This window comes from Trichomycterus rosablanca, chromosome 9 (genome assembly GCF_030014385.1).
Source record: "Trichomycterus rosablanca isolate fTriRos1 chromosome 9, fTriRos1.hap1, whole genome shotgun sequence".
Taxonomy (NCBI): Eukaryota; Metazoa; Chordata; class Actinopteri; order Siluriformes; family Trichomycteridae; genus Trichomycterus; species Trichomycterus rosablanca.
Genome location: NC_085996.1, coordinates 23,965,849 through 23,983,778, shown reverse-complemented (window position 1 = coordinate 23,983,778; position 17,930 = coordinate 23,965,849). Strand labels below are relative to the sequence as shown.

General features: G+C 39.8%; 1 protein-coding gene across 1 annotated transcript; it reads right to left on the bottom strand.

Moving 5' to 3' along the window:
- Window positions 1-266: 266 nt before the first annotated feature.
- LOC134319996 (tripartite motif-containing protein 16-like) lies at window positions 267-17,375 on the bottom strand. The gene is made up of 6 exons (XM_063001276.1): window positions 16,788-17,375; window positions 6,222-6,317; window positions 5,173-5,406; window positions 2,999-3,152; window positions 1,904-1,963; window positions 267-1,165 (listed from the first exon to the last, which is right to left on the bottom strand). The coding sequence occupies exons 1-6, from the start codon at window positions 17,373-17,375 to the stop codon at window positions 600-602; spliced, it is 1,698 nt and encodes a 565-aa protein (XP_062857346.1). The 3' UTR covers window positions 267-599.
- Window positions 17,376-17,930: the final 555 nt, after the last annotated feature.

Genomic DNA, 17,930 nt, shown 5'->3' with positions numbered 1-17,930 from the left:
AATGATTTTGAGAATAAAGTCTCATAAGTTTCGATTTTGAGAATAAAGTTGAAATGATTTTAAGTTGAAATATTATGGCCACAGCGACCCCCCTCATGCTAAAATGAGAGACATTGAGGTTTTGATAAAGTTATACTTTTAATATCGATTTCACAAATAAAGAAATATTCAATCTCCTGGCACATCATCACCAGTTTGTTATTAGTATAAGAACACTGAAATTACTTTGCAAGAAACTGTGTTTATTTAAAAGATAGAACCTAACATACTTTGAGGAAACTGTCTTTCTTGTTAAAGCAGAACTTGGAGGTAGATGCTCCTCTTCGTCTGTGCTTCTCTAAACTTTCGTCTGGCATTACTGCACACCCTTTGGCCATAATATTTTGACTTTATGCTTCAAATAATTTCAACTTCTCAAAATTGAGCTTATTTTTATCAATGCATTTTTCAAGATAAAGGAACTTAAGGTAAGCGAAAATAAAGCTACCACAAAGCAGTTCACTCTCGTAGAAACCAATACTGATTATTTCAATGAAACAAATTACTTTAAAAAAAAAACAATAATCATCCATATGCATCTCTGAATAAAACCCCTCCTCTTAATTCCCACAGGCAGACCCAGCTGTAATATCATCTGAAACTTGAAGGCAAATCTTTGCACAAGATCCAAAACCTATTCCAAAGCCAGGATACAGGGGCTCTGTAAATCTACTCGTGACTTTATGTATGAGGGTCATTCTGTCAGAAACACTGTAAAAAGAAAGAGTTCCTGCATTTTGATTCAGATAGACTCCAATTCTTTTGGGTTTTGGACCAGTTAAATCAATCTTAACATTGTTATGCCAGAAATAGTATTTTGTAGGGTAGCAAACTAATCGCCAGGACTTCGTATTATGTCCAAACCTACACTCAATGTCTGAGCCATTTCTGCTGATTCCTTTATAAGACATGGCAACAGAAACTCCATTTTCACTATCCACTTCAGCCTCCCAGTAACTGCGCTGAGACACACTTTGCTTACAAAGCACTTGGTGCCAGGAGGTAAATCGCTCAGGATGACTGATGTACGAATGTACTTTACCATCACATTTCACCTTGGTGTTATCATCTAACAGCACAAGATCAAAATTCACAGTGTTGGGATCCAGTGACAGCTCACAAGAATCTAAAAGAAGTACAAAAACAGAAATGAACATGAAGCACAATAAGTGGAACATTTGTACTTTTTGAGGAAGACTTGCTGGAGGTTTTAGCCAAGGATATTTTAGCTGAAGCCAAAGGGTTTAAAACAAAAGTTTTGAAACTCAAATGTAACCCTTTTGTTTCAATAGAAAACTTCATTTCACCTTCCTAATATAATGTTGGTCCCCCTTTTGCTGCCAAAAACAGCCCTGCAACTGTGATGCACTGTGTATTTTCCGACACCTTTCTATTAGAACCAGCATTAACTTCTTCAGCAATTTGAGCTACAGTAGCTCGTCTGTTGGAGCGGACCACATGGGCCAGCCTTCGTTTCCCACGTGCATCAATGAGCCTTGGCCGTCCATAACCCTGTCACTGGTTTACAACTGTTTCTTCCTTGGACCACTTTTGATAAATACTGACCACTGCAGACCGGGAACACCCCACAAGAGCTGCAGTTTTAGAGATTCTCTGACCCAGTCATCCAGCCACCATGTCAAACTCGCTTAAATCCTCACGCTTGTCCTTTTTTTCTTGCTTCTAACATATAAACTTTGATGATAAAATGTTCACTTGCTGCCTAATATATCCCACCCACTAAAAGGTGCCATGATGAACATATAATCAGTGTTATTCACTTCACCTAATAATGTATCATAATGCCATGCCTGGTTGGTGTATCTGACCAGTCCCAGGATGGATTTAAACAAATGGTACTCACATTTCAGGAATTCCTCTCTGGTCTCTGGCTCAGGTGTTTTTATGATGTGGCCGAAGTTCACTGTTGTAGTCAAATTGCATCATATATATTATATATATACACACACACACACACACACATATATATATATATATATATATATACATATACAGATGATAAAGATATTAGATAATATCAGACTGAGGACTTATATTACAGAAAATATTGTTTTTAAAATTACTGATTGTATCCTTTGTACCCTATTTATCAACTGAAAGAGAACCCCCATAGAACCTACTCTGACCAGATAATATTTACATTTACATTTTCGGCATTAAGTAGACACTCTTATCCAGAGCGACTTACAGCAGTGCTTCCATAGTGAACAATACCATACTCTAGTTTAATAAGACAACAGTCCAAGAACACAAATCTGTGTTAGTAAGTAAGTAAAAGTCAGCTAAGTACTTAGTAAAGAGGTGGGTTTTTAATAGATTTTTTTAAGATAGCAAGAGACTCAGATGTTTGGACAGAGAGGGGAAGCTCATTCCACCACTTGGGTGCCAGTACAGAAAAGACCCTTGATGCTTGTCTTCCCTGAGTTCTGGGTGGAGGAGCGAAGAAGTAGAGCAAGACTAGTGGTTCGGAGGTTGCGTGTTACAGAGCGGGGTTTGATTAGACCACAAAGGTAGCTTGGGGCTGGTCCATTTTTGGCTTTGTAGGTCAGCATCATTGTTTTAAACTGAATGCGTGCAGCAATATAAGCGGTAGACCATTCTCAACAAAATCCCAACAACACTGCTACATCAGATACACTCATACAGAACAACAAAACAATCATGACATTGAAGAAAATGGTCCACCATCTGGTCAGAAATGGGCCTATAGGTGTTCTTTATTAATTGATAAACAGGGTACAGGAGAGTAACAGAGTACAGAGCAATAGATGAGCTACAGTAAGTACCTATTTAGCCACAAAGTAAATCATTCAAGTTAAGGATTTGTTTTAATTATTCCATTACAGGAAAAAGAACAACTGCAAAAATCAATAACTGGTGTATTTACATTTTTTTTACTTTCTTACTTAAAGTATTAAATGCATGTAAGTGTACTCACCATTTTCAGTAATCTTCTCAATCCTTTCTTTGCAAAAATCCTCCAGTTCCTCTTTCAGCTGGAACAATGAAGTCTTGAAATTCTCAAATGACCATTGTGGATTGAAAGCAACTTTACATGAATTATCTGATTCCAGCTCAGAACTCAAAAAACTCTTAATAAAATGAAAAACAGAGATCAGCATTTTAGTAAACATTATTCAGATATACTGAATGCAAATAATCTGAATGCAAAGATTAAGTTTAAGGTATTTGACCACAGTCAACTCTCCTTTTAATTATTTTAGATTTTAAATGTAACTTTTCATTTATGAAAATTAAAAAAAAATTTTGTTAGTAACCCATAAACAAATCACTATGTCAACAAGGCTTTAGATCTTAATTTATGAAATAAAGCCAGTAATGTACCACAGTTACTCTTTCAAATATTAGCATTTTCATAAAAAAAAAACTCTATAAATGCCATCCCAGAGCTAATTTGGAATTCAAAAACTACTAATGAAATTTGCAGTTAGCCATGCCTTTAAGTTTTTTTTCCATAAGACTAAACAGAGTACAACCCCAAATCAGAAAAAGTTGGGACAGTTTGGAAAATGCAAATAAAATAAAAATGCAGTGTTCCTTACATTTATTCTGACTTTTAATTGATTGCAAGATATATTTATTTGAACCCAAGATATTTCATGTTTTGTCTGCTCAACTTAATCTCATTTGTTAATATACCTCCATCCCTGCATTTCAGGCCTGCAACACATTCCAAAAAAAAAGTTGGGACAGGGGCAATTTAGGGCTAGTAATGAGGCGAAAAAAGTAAATAATTATGTGATTCCAAACAGGTGATGTCAACAGGTGATTGTAATCATGGTTTGGTACAAAAGCAGCATTCAGGAAAGGCCGAGTCTTTGATGAGCAAAGATGGACAGAGGATCTCCAGTTCGTCAACAAATGTGTGAGAAAATTATTGAAATGTTTAAAAACAATGTACCTCAAAGAAAGATTGGAAGGGATTTGCATATTTCTCCCTCTACAGTGCATAATATCCGAAATGAAAGGAATCGGGAGGAATTTCAGTGCGTAAAGGCCAAGGGCGCAAGCTTAAGCTAAACGCCAGTGATCTTCGATTACTCAGACGGCACTGCATCTTATGTTATATGTCTTATGTTAACCATGTTCAAAAGTGGTGTTGACTTTTCTGGGCTCTGAGGCATCTAGGATGGACCATCACACAGTGGAAGCGTATTATGGTCAGATGAATCAGCATTCCAGGTCTTTTTTGGAAAAAATGGAAAAGGAACATCCAGACTGTTATGAGCAACAAGTTCAAAAGCCAGGGTCTGTAATGGCATGGGGCTGTGTCAGTGCTCTTGACAAAGGTGATTTACACTTCTGTGATGGCAGCATTAATGCAGAAAAGTACACTGAGATCTTAGAGCAACATATGCTACCTTTAAGACGTCATCTTTTCCAGGGACGTCCATGCATTTTTCAACAAGACAATACAAAACCACATGCTGCACACATTACAAAAGCATGGCTGTGGAAGAACAGGTTACGGGTATTGCACTGGCCTGCTTGCAGTCCTGACCTGTCCCCAATAGAGAATGTGTGAAGAATTTTGAAATGAAAAATGTGACAACGACGACCCCGTACTGTTGCACATCTTAAGACGTGTTTGCAGGAAGAATGGGACAAAATAAAAGCTGAAACACTAAATCGTTTGGTATCCTCGGTGCCAAAACATCTTTTGAGTGTGGTGAAAAGGAATGACAACATTACAAAGTGGTAAATGCATTACTGTCCCAACTTTTTTTGGAATGTGTTGCAGGTCTGAAATGCAGGAATGGATGTTTATTAATAAATGAAATGAAGTTAAGCAGATAAAACATGAAATATCTCAAATTCATCCTGTCTGCAATCAAATAAAAGTCAAAGTAAATGTAAGAAACTATTAGCATTTTCCATGCTGTCCCAACTTTTTCTGATTTGGGGTTGTAGTTAAATGCTACCTAATCGAATATCCTGCAACAATGTTAAAATAGTAAAAATTGTAAAATTATATTTCTAAGCCATTGTAAATGCAATAAAATTAGCCTTTTAACCAACAGCAATGATTAAAACATTACTAGTTCATACATAATTCAAGTTTTGGGCTAACTGTGTTTCCATATGTATTACCTGAACAAACTGGATATAATCATCTGTGTGAGACAGCTTTTCTAGTTTAGCTTCTCTTGTCTTAAGATCAGCAATCTCATGCTCGAGCTGCTCCAGGAGTCCAGTCATTTGATCCAGTTCAGCTTTCTCCTGAGCACGAATCAACTCTGTCACCTTATACCTTCTTTTCTCAATAGAGAGATGTAGCTCAGAGAAAATCTTCTCACTGTCCTCAACTGCAGCCTGTGCAGAGCGCTGGTAGTGTAGTGAGAAAGCAGGTGGGAGAAAGTGAGCTTTAAGTTGAGGGTTGATGGGTTTTACTTAAGTATAAACCACAATTACCATCATTTTGGCAGTCTGGAAATGTGTGTTCTCACAATGTTCAGGCATTTGGAGAAGAAATAGACTTTCATTTTTGTTCTTAGACATACATTTGTATGGGGTTATGGATTCATACTACATTTTATGGTGTCAGTTGAGCAAATGTATGCAATATCAAATTTAAAATACAAGAGATTGCCTCCTTAACTAAAAGCACCACCTTAGGCAGCAATGAGTTGCAACTATATTAACAGCTTTATAGCTTATAGTTACAGATCCAAAAGTACTGATGTAGTATTAAAATGTCTTTATAACCCATTTCAGACTAATATATGTATATATTTTATAAATACATAAGCCATGCTTAACTTTAAGATGGGGGTAATGTCATTCAAACTAGGTTCAAGATAAGTGAGATATTCAAAAGATATTCAGCTACAAAAAGCATGGTCAGGTTTAATTAGATAAATTGGCTTACTACTTAAATGTAGTTAACTGGTTGATTGAGTAACTAAGGTGGCTTTACGTTTAACCTTTTAGGACATTATGGGTGTTGTAGCACTTAGTTACTAAAATCCCACACATTTCTACTGGTGACAAATGTAAGTTAACATAGATTATTATAATATTATTAGTAGTTAGCTATCCTGTTATTAAGAAGATTACAGTAGGGACCTGGAGGTGTTTCTTAACACCTAAAATTGGGTTCAACATTAATTCATCATTAATAAGGATTTTGTAATACTCACCTTAAATGATTCTATTAACTCCTTCAGCTCTAGCAGGATCTTCTCTCTCTTCTCGAGTCTATTTTGATATTTCATTTGCAGCTCTCCAAATTGCTTCTGTTGGTATAATAAATCATCTTTAGTGGAGGTATCTGAGCTTCTGTCAGTCCTTGTTAATGTAAAAAGATCTACAGTCACCCAGTACCCATATAAAACCACAGTGGCTGTTTGAGGGGCAGGGGCGAAAAAATAAAAAGGGAACCTACTGCATGACATGGTGCCCCAACAGGGCACAAAGTTGTAATGCACCATGTATGATTTGGTCTTCATTCTTCATGAACATTAAAGGCAGGGCAGTTTACACATTACTTAATATTCCTGCTCTAGATAGCACATCATATTTTTGCAAAAAAATGCTGTAGGAATTTTGTTGTAGGAAACGTCAAGTTTATCCTATTTTGAGGGCACCACATCACATTTTCTCCACTGGAGGGCCACTTTGTCTCATTTTTGCAACTCCTAAGCAATGAAAATCTGGTATACAATGTGAGTCAATAGGAGCCTATAAAGTTGGCAAATGTTGATCAATTTTCAAAATCCACTGTTGCATTCAGAATTACATTTGCAACAAAGTAATTATTATATTACCTACCACACCTTAAGCATGTAGCTATAATAACCTGTGAGATTATCATTTTCACAATTATATTTTCAACAATAAAATGTCTATTTATGCTATGCTATCAACCATAACATTAAAACCACCTCCTTGTTTCTACACTCACTGTCCATTTTATCAGCTTCACTTACCATATAGCAGCACTTTGTAGTTCTACAATTACTGACTGTAGTCCATCTGTTTCTCTGCATGATTTGTTAGCCCCCTTTCATGCTGTTCTTCAATAGTCAGAACTCTTCCATGACCACTACAGAGCAGGTGTTATTTAGGTGGTGGGTCATTCTTAGCACTGCAGTGACACTGACATGGTGGTGGTGTGTTAGTGTGTGTTGTGCTGGTATGACTGGATAAGACACAGCAATGCTGCTGGAGTTTAAACACCTCACTGTCACTGCTGGACTGAGAATAGTCCACCAACCAAAAATATATCAGCATCCTGTGACCACTGATGAAGATCTAGACGATGACCAACTCAAACAGCAGCAATAGATAAGTGATCGTCTCTGACTTTACATCTACAAGGTGAATCAACTAGGTAGGAGTGTCTAAAAGAGTGGACAGTGAGTGGACACAGTATTTAAAAACTCCAGATGCACTGCTTTGTCTGAACCACTCATACCAGCACAACACACACTGACACACCACCACCATGTCATTGTAACTGCAGTGCTGAGAATGATCCACCACCCAAATAATACCTGCTCTGTGGTGGTCCTTGGAGAGTCCTGACCATTGAAGAACATGTAAGGGGGCTAACAAAGCATGCAGTGTGTGTGTGTGTGTAAATATATATATATATATATATATACAGTATATATATATATATATTTATATATATATATATATACAGTGTATCACAAAAGTGAGTACACCCCTCACATTTCTGCAGATATTTAAGTATATCTTTTCATGGGACAACACTGACAAAATGACACTTTGACACAATGAAAAGTAGTCTGTGTGCAGCTTATATAACAGTGTAAATTTATTCTTCCCTCAAAATAACTCAATATACAGCCATTAATGTCTAAACCACCGGCAACAAAAGTGAGTACACCCCTTAGTGAAAGTTCCTGAAGTGTCAATATTTTGTGTGGCCACCATTATTTCCCAGAACTGCCTTAACTCTCCTGGGCATGGAGTTTACCAGAGCTTCACAGGTTGCCACTGGAATGCTTTTCCACTCCTCCATGACGACATCACGGAGCTGGCGGATATTCGAGACTTTGCGCTCCTCCACCTTCCGCTTGAGGATGCCCCAAAGATGTTCTATTGGGTTTAGGTCTGGAGACATGCTTGGCCAGTCCATCACCTTTACCCTCAGCCTCTTCAATAAAGCAGTGGTCGTCTTAGAGGTGTGTTTGGGGTCATTATCATGCTGGAACACTGCCCTGCGACCCAGTTTCCGGAGGGAGGGGATCATGCTCTGCTTCAGTATTTCACAGTACATATTGGAGTTCATGTGTCCCTCAATGAAATGTAACTCCCCAACACCTGCTGCACTCATGCAGCCCCAGACCATGGCATTCCCACCACCATGCTTGACTGTAGGCATGACACACTTATCTTTGTACTCCTCACCTGATTGCCGCCACACATGCTTGAGACCATCTGAACCAAACAAATTAATCTTGGTCTCATCAGACCATAGGACATGGTTCCAGTAATCCATGTCCTTTGTTGACATGTCTTCAGCAAACTGTTTGCGGGCTTTCTTGTGTAGAAACTTCAGAAGAGGCTTCCTTCTGGGGTGACAGCCATGCAGACCAATTTGATGTAGTGTGCGGCGTATGGTCTGAGCACTGACAGGCTGACCCCCCACCTTTTCAATCTCTGCAGCAATGCTGACAGCACTCCTGCGCCTATCTTTCAAAGACAGCAGTTGGATGTGACGCTGAGCACGTGCACTCAGCTTCTTTGGACGACCAACGCGAGGTCTGTTCTGAGTGGACCCTGCTCTTTTAAAACGCTGGATGATCTTGGCCACTGTGCTGCAGCTCAGTTTCAGGGTGTTGGCCATCTTCTTGTAGCCTTGGCCATCTTCATGTAGCGCAACAATTCGTCTTTTAAGATCCTCAGAGAGTTCTTTGCCATGAGGTGCCATGTTGGAACTTTCAGTGACCAGTATGAGAGAGTGTGAGAGCTGTACTACTAAATTGAACACACCTGCTCCCTATGCACACCTGAGACCTAGTAACACTAACAAATCACATGACATTTTGGAGGGAAAATGACAAGCAGTGCTCAATTTGGACATTTAGGGGTGTAGTCTCTTAGGGGTGTACTCACTTTTGTTGCCGGTGGTTTAGACATTAATGGCTGTATATTGAGTTATTTTGAGGGAAGAATAAATTTACACTGTTATATAAGCTGCACACAGACTACTTTTCATTGTGTCAAAGTGTCATTTTGTCAGTGTTGTCCCATGAAAAGATATACTTAAATATCTGCAGAAATGTGAGGGGTGTACTCACTTTTGTGATACACTGTATATATATATATATATATACACATACATACCTATACATATATTATATATATATATATATATATACAGGGTGGGCCATTTATATGGATACACCTAAATAAAATGGGAATGGTTGGTGATATTAACTTCCTGTTTGTGGCACATTAGTATATGGGAGGGGGAAAACTTTTCAAGATGGGTGGTGACCATGGCGGCCATTTTGAAGTCGGCCATTTTGGATCCAACTTTAGTTTTTTCAATGGGAAGAGGGTCATGTGACACATCAAACTTATTGAGAATTTCACAGGTGTGCTTGGTTTTAACGTAACGTTATTCTTTCATGAGTTATTTACAAGCTTCTCTTTGTTTACAGCCATTGACATGTCGCAGAGGTTAACACGTGAGGAGCGGATAGAAATTGTGTTGATGTCTGGTGAACGCAGTACCCGGGTCATTGCAGCAGATTTCAATGCAAGACACACTACGAGACCACCCATCTCCCATGCTACAGTTAGCAAACTGCTTGCCAAGTTTCGTGAAACTGGTTCGGTGTTGGATTTGCCAAAATGTGGACGCATGAAAACTGTCACTAATGAAGAAACATCAGTGGCTGTCCTAGCTTCATTCAGCAAGAGCCCACAGCGTAGCACTCGCCGCATGTCACTGGAGAGTGGCATCAGTCGAACATCCCTTCGGCGGATATTAGCTACTCACAAATGGCACCTTTACAAACTCCAGCTGCTGCAGCATCTCAACGAGGATGACCCAGATCGGCGCACTGAATTTGCAGAATGGGCAAAACAAAAATTGGAACAGGACCCTCAGTTTACACAGAACATTTTGTTCAGTGATGAGGCAAACTTTTATGTGAATGGTGAAGTTAACAAACAAAACCACCGCTATTGGTCTGACACTAACCCACATTGGATAGATCCCTCCAAGACTGTTGGAACACAAAAATGTATGGTATAGTGTGGTATATGGGGTACAAAGATAGTGGGGCCATTCTTCATCAATGGAAACCTCAAGGCCACTGGATATTTGAAATTGCTACATGATGATGTGTTTCCCTCTTTATGCACTAAAGCTGGCACGTTCCCTGAGTTTTTCCAGCAAGATGGTGCACCACCACATTATGGGTGTCAGGTCCGAGCATTCCTAGATGAACAGTTTCCTGGAAAGTGGATTGGTCGTCGTGGGCCAGTTGAATGGCCCCCAAGGTCTCCCGATCTGACCCCCTTAGACTTTTATCTTTGGGGTCATCTGAAGGCAATTGTCTATGCTGTGAAGATACGAGATGTGCAGCACCTGAAACTACGGATACGGGAAGCCTGTGCTAGCATTTCTTCTGCGGTGTTGCTATCAGTGTGTGAAGAGTGGGAGAAGAGGGTTGCATTGACAATCCAACACAATGGGCAGCACTTTGAACACATTTTATAAGTGGTCAGAAACTTGTGAATAACTCATGAAAGAATAAAGTTACATTAAAACCAAGCACACCATTGTTTTTCTTGTGAAATTCTCAATAAGTTTGATGTGTCACATGATCCTCTTCCCATTGAAAAAACTAAAGTTGGATCCAAAATGGCCGACTTCAAAATGGCCGCCATGGTCAACACCCATCTTGAAAAGTTTCCCCCCTCCCATATACTAATGTGCCACAAACAGGAAGTTAATATCACCAACCATTCCCATTTTATTTAGGTGTATCCATATAAATGGCCCACCCGGCCATTTTGGATCCAACTTTAGTTTTTTCAATGGGAAGAGGGTCATGTGACACGATCTCCCGATCTGACCCCCTTAGACTTTTATCTTTGGGGTCATCTGAAGGCAATTGTCTAAGATACTGTGAAGATACGAGATGTGCAGCACCTGAAACTACGGATACTGGAAGCCTGTGCTAGCATTTCTTCTGCGGTGTTGCTATCAGTGTGTGAAGAGTGGGAGAAGAGGGTTGCATTGACAATCCAACACAATGGGCAGCACTTTGAACACATTTTATAAGTGGTCAGAAACTTGTAAATAACTCATGAAAGAATAAAGTTACGTTAAAACCAAGCACACCATTGTTTTTCTTGTGAAATTCTCAATAAGTTTGATGTGTCACATGACCCTCTTCCCATTGAAAAAACTAAAGTTGGATCCAAAATGGCCGGGTGGGCCATTTATATGGATACACCTAAATAAAATGGGAATGGTTGGTGATATTAACTTCCTGTTTGTGGCACATTAGTATATGGGAGGGGGAAAACTTTTCAAGATGGGTGGTGACCATGGCGGCCATTTTGAAGTCGGCCATTTTGGATCCAACTTTAGTTTTTTCAATGGGAAGAGGGTCATGTGACACATCAAACTTATTGAGAATTTCACAGGTGTGCTTGGTTTTAACGTAACGTTATTCTTTCATGAGTTATTTACAAGCTTCTCTTTGTTTACAGCCATTGACATGTCGCAGAGGTTAACACGTGAGGAGCGGATAGAAATTGTGTTGATGTCTGGTGAACGCAGTACCCGGGTCATTGCAGCAGATTTCAATGCAAGACACACTACGAGACCACCCATCTCCCATGCTACAGTTAGCAAACTGCTTGCCAAGTTTCGTGAAACTGGTTCGGTGTTGGATTTGCCAAAATGTGGACGCATGAAAACTGTCACTAATGAAGAAACATCAGTGGCTGTCCTAGCTTCATTCAGCAAGAGCCCACAGCGTAGCACTCGCCGCATGTCACTGGAGAGTGGCATCAGTCGAACATCCCTTCGGCGGATATTAGCTACTCACAAATGGCACCTTTACAAACTCCAGCTGCTGCAGCATCTCAACGAGGATGACCCAGATCGGCGCACTGAATTTGCAGAATGGGCAAAACAAAAATTGGAACAGGACCCTCAGTTTACACAGAACATTTTGTTCAGTGATGAGGCAAACTTTTATGTGAATGGTGAAGTTAACAAACAAAACCACCGCTATTGGTCTGACACTAACCCACATTGGATAGATCCCTCCAAGACTGTTGGAACACAAAAATGTATGGTATAGTGTGGTATATGGGGTACAAAGATAGTGGGGCCATTCTTCATCAATGGAAACCTCAAGGCCACTGGATATTTGAAATTGCTACATGATGATGTGTTTCCCTCTTTATGCACTAAAGCTGGCACGTTCCCTGAGTTTTTCCAGCAAGATGGTGCACCACCACATTATGGGTGTCAGGTCCGAGCATTCCTAGATGAACAGTTTCCTGGAAAGTGGATTGGTCGTCGTGGGCCAGTTGAATGGCCCCCAAGGTCTCCCGATCTGACCCCCTTAGACTTTTATCTTTGGGGTCATCTGAAGGCAATTGTCTATGCTGTGAAGATACGAGATGTGCAGCACCTGAAACTACGGATACGGGAAGCCTGTGCTAGCATTTCTTCTGCGGTGTTGCTATCAGTGTGTGAAGAGTGGGAGAAGAGGGTTGCATTGACAATCCAACACAATGGGCAGCACTTTGAACACATTTTATAAGTGGTCAGAAACTTGTGAATAACTCATGAAAGAATAAAGTTACATTAAAACCAAGCACACCATTGTTTTTCTTGTGAAATTCTCAATAAGTTTGATGTGTCACATGATCCTCTTCCCATTGAAAAAACTAAAGTTGGATCCAAAATGGCCGACTTCAAAATGGCCGCCATGGTCAACACCCATCTTGAAAAGTTTCCCCCCTCCCATATACTAATGTGCCACAAACAGGAAGTTAATATCACCAACCATTCCCATTTTATTTAGGTGTATCCATATAAATGGCCCACCCGGCCATTTTGGATCCAACTTTAGTTTTTTCAATGGGAAGAGGGTCATGTGACACGATCTCCCGATCTGACCCCCTTAGACTTTTATCTTTGGGGTCATCTGAAGGCAATTGTCTATGCTGTGAAGATACGAGATGTGCAGCACCTGAAACTACGGATACGGGAAGCCTGTGCTAGCATTTCTTCTGCGGTGTTGCTATCAGTGTGTGAAGAGTGGGAGAAGAGGGTTGCATTGACAATCCAACACAATGGGCAGCACTTTGAACACATTTTATAAGTGGTCAGAAACTTGTGAATAACTCATGAAAGAATAAAGTTACATTAAAACCAAGCACACCATTGTTTTTCTTGTGAAATTCTCAATAAGTTTGATGTGTCACATGATCCTCTTCCCATTGAAAAAACTAAAGTTGGATCCAAAATGGCCGACTTCAAAATGGCCGCCATGGTCAACACCCATCTTGAAAAGTTTCCCCCCTCCCATATACTAATGTGCCACAAACAGGAAGTTAATATCACCAACCATTCCCATTTTATTTAGGTGTATCCATATAAATGGCCCACCCGGCCATTTTGGATCCAACTTTAGTTTTTTCAATGGGAAGAGGGTCATGTGACACGATCTCCCGATCTGACCCCCTTAGACTTTTATCTTTGGGGTCATCTGAAGGCAATTGTCTAAGATACTGTGAAGATACGAGATGTGCAGCACCTGAAACTACGGATACTGGAAGCCTGTGCTAGCATTTCTTCTGCGGTGTTGCTATCAGTGTGTGAAGAGTGGGAGAAGAGGGTTGCATTGACAATCCAACACAATGGGCAGCACTTTGAACACATTTTATAAGTGGTCAGAAACTTGTAAATAACTCATGAAAGAATAAAGTTACGTTAAAACCAAGCACACCATTGTTTTTCTTGTGAAATTCTCAATAAGTTTGATGTGTCACATGACCCTCTTCCCATTGAAAAAACTAAAGTTGGATCCAAAATGGCCGGGTGGGCCATTTATATGGATACACCTAAATAAAATGGGAATGGTTGGTGATATTAACTTCCTGTTTGTGGCACATTAGTATATGGGAGGGGGGAAACTTTTCAAGATGGGTGTTGACCATGGCGGCCATTTTGAAGTCGGCCATTTTGGATCCAACTTTAGTTTTTTCAATGGGAAGAGGATCATGTGACACATCAAACTTATTGAGAATTTCACAAGAAAAACAATGGTGTGCTTGGTTTTAATGTAACTTTATTCTTTCATGAGTTATTCACAAGTTTCTGACCACTTATAAAATGTGTTCAAAGTGCTGCCCATTGTGTTGGATTGTCAATGCAACCCTCTTCTCCCACTCTTCACACACTGATAGCAACACCGCAGAAGAAATGCTAGCACAGGCTTCCCGTATCCGTAGTTTCAGGTGCTGCACATCTCGTATCTTCACAGCATAGACAATTGCCTTCAGATGACCCCAAAGATAAAAGTCTAAGGGGGTCAGATCGGGAGACCTTGGGGGCCATTCAACTGGCCCACGACGACCAATCCACTTTCCAGGAAACTGTTCATCTAGGAATGCTCGGACCTGACACCCATAATGTGGTGGTGCACCATCTTGCTGGAAAAACTCAGGGAACGTGCCAGCTTCAGTGCATAAAGAGGGAAACACATCATCATGTAGCAATTTCAAATATCCAGTGGCCTTGAGGTTTCCATTGATGAAGAATGGCCCCACTATCTTTGTACCCCATATACCACACTATACCATACATTTTTGTGTTCCAACAGTCTTGGAGGGATCTATCCAATGTGGGTTAGTGTCAGACCAATAGCGGTGGTTTTGTTTGTTAACTTCACCATTCACATAAAAGTTTGCCTCATCACTGAACAAAATGTTCTGTGTAAACTGAGGGTCCTGTTCCAATTTTTGTTTTGCCCATTCTGCAAATTCAGTGCGCCGATCTGGGTCATCCTCGTTGAGATGCTGCAGCAGCTGGAGTTTGTAAGGGTGCCATTTGTGAGTAGCTAATATCCGCCGAAGGGATGTTCGACTGATGCCACTCTCCAGTGACATGCGGCGAGTGCTACGCTGTGGGCTCTTGCTGAATGAAGCTAGGACAGCCACTGATGTTTCTTCATTAGTGACAGTTTTCATGCGTCCACATTTTGGCAAATCCAACACCGAACCAGTTTCACGAACCTTGGCAAGCAGTTTGCTAACTGTAGCATGGGAGATGGGTGGTCTCGTAGGGTGTCTTGCATTGAAATCTGCTGCAATGACCCGGGTACTGCGTTCACCAGACATCAACACAATTTCTATCCGCTCCTCACGTGTTAACCTCTGCGACATGTCAATGGCTGTAAACAAAGAGATGCTTGTAAATAACTCATGAAAGAATAAAGTTACGTTAAAACCAAGGACACCATTGTTTTTCTTGTGAAATTCTCAATAAGTTTGATGTGTCACATGACCCTCTTCCCATTGAAAAAACTAAAGTTGCATCCAAAATGGCCGACTTCAAAATGGCCGCCATGGTCACCACCCATCTTGAAAAGTTTTCCCCCTCCCATATACTAATGTGCCACAAACAGGAAGTTAATATCACCAACCATTCCCATTTTATTTAGGTGTATCCATATAAATGGCCCACCCTGTATATTATTAGGGATGTCCCGATCACGTTTTTTTGTTCCCGATACCGATCCCGATCTTTAATTTTGATCCCGATCCGATACCGATTCTTAAACCGATACTTGTATTTTCTAGATATTGTCTAGATAAGAACTGGATAATACTGTTCACACAGTGCACACTTCAAGTACATTACAGTTATTCAAATTAATCCAAAGTATATGTTTAACAACTAAATAGCTCTGCAGTGCTGTAGGGAAAAATGCTGCATCCAAGCTATTGGCTTAATGTTTTGTATTCTTACAAAATCAATCAAAATGATTCAGATAATTACAGTTTTACTTTAAACTTTACATTTGAAGAAAAAAATCTGTTTAATGCAGTGATACACTAAAAATGAACGGAAATCTGTGTAGCAGCTTAACTTGAATATAAGGAAAAAAGTTACTTAAAAGCATTACAGTAAAACCTGAATACCAAAATAAAATGGAAAGGCTCTTTTGTTATGAAGGAAAGCCAGTTTTTAAAGTGCTTGTATTGTGACAGTGGTTTGATGGACGTTTCTATGCGAAGTGAGTGTGTTTTGACCCTTTGGGGCTTCCATAGTGCATGAAATAGCGTGCTTCACTCTAGCTGTCCGCTATTCGGTACCGTAACAGAAGAAGTTAATAAAGTGTTCTGCTCCCGACAATATGTGAATATACTGTGTATTTATTTCTTTATTAAACGAGTGCATCACTATGTTGTTTTGTAAACCGGTGTGATCCTTGACTCACACATTCTATAAACAGTAAAATTGTACAGTAATGAAGAAATGCTCGCATTGCAGACATTACACCGCTGTTGGACTTGTTTCACTTTCCAATTTAAAGTATTACCACACAGCGGACATGCTGATGTAGGGACATCCCTAATTATTATATATATACATTTATATACATTATAATATATATACATTATATATATACATTATACTCACATTTCTGCAGATATTTAAGTATTTAAACATTTTTATCACCTACTTTTTTTTCCATCCACTCTTCTTGAACTGTGACTATGTTGTGCCCCTTGTGATTGTCTATCAAACACTGATAACAAACTGCTCTCCGATCAGTGCGGCAGAAAACTTCAAGAAGCTTGTTATGTTGGGTGCAGGTTTTTTCCTCCAGATTTCCGATAGCTGAGACCAGCTGGTGCTTCTTGAAAGCAGGAACTTCATGGTGAGGCTGAACATGAGTATCACAATAGGAAGCCATGCACGTCAGACAGGACTTCACAGCTTTCTTCTTCTCATCAATGCAGAAATCACACTCCACATCTTGGACTTCGAGGGGCAGAACTTTATCAAAAGAAGCTTGGAGTTCAGTCTTCTGCACTGATTCGATAACCCCCGCCAGCACGTTGCTTTTACGCAGGACGGGTCTCGGAGTGAAAGTCTCCCGACACTGAGGGCAGCTGTAGGTTCTCTTCTGTTCGTCATCCCAAAAACCATTGATACACACCATACAGAAGCTGTGTCCACATGGAGTCGTCACTGGATCCTTCAGCAGAAACAGACAAATCGGACAATTCAAATGTTCATGATCTATGGAAATACTGGCTTCTGCCATTCTGCTGCTCTCGCTTTAATAGTGAAAGTGAATAATGGCGCTATCAGTTTCGTTTTCTTATAAATGAGTAGGAGGAGACTGCTGCTTTCTGTAAGTAAAGGGGTTGATTCCACAAAGCATTGTAAACTACAGAATATGGACAATACAATGGTAACATTTATTTAAAAAGAAGCCTAATTCTAGAGAGAATACATTTCAATCCAACAATTTCAATCACAGCTGCAGTGTGGGGTAATATGTAGATTAAGTTCAGTGGTCAGAATGATCTATAAAAGAGCTTCTATATAATTACATTAATATGTGAGATTTTAAAGCAAAACAAGTCAGTTATAATTGCAGATTTATATATATATATAATGTTTCTTTCTTAGGATTCATGATTTACACTTTGGTTACATTCCTGACAGGAACAGTAGTTACTCATTACACAAGGTTCATCAGTTCACAAGGTTCATCAGTTCACAAGGTTATACTGAACACAGTCATGGACAATTTTGTATCTCCAATTCACCTCACTTGCACGTTTTTGGACTGTGGGAGGAAACCGGAGCACCC

Bases quoted from the DNA above. Each gene is read 5' to 3' on its own strand.
- LOC134319996 (XM_063001276.1), bottom strand. From the start codon at position 17,375: ATGGCAGAAGCCAGTATTTCCATAGATCATGAACATTTGAATTGTCCG. The intron at 1,964-2,998 runs GTGAGTACACTT...TGACTACAACAG, and splicing joins TGAGAAGATTACTGAAAATG to TGAACTTCGGCCACATCATA. The intron at 1,166-1,903 runs GTGAGTACCATT...TACTTCTTTTAG, and splicing joins CAGAGAGGAATTCCTGAAAT to ATTCTTGTGAGCTGTCACTG.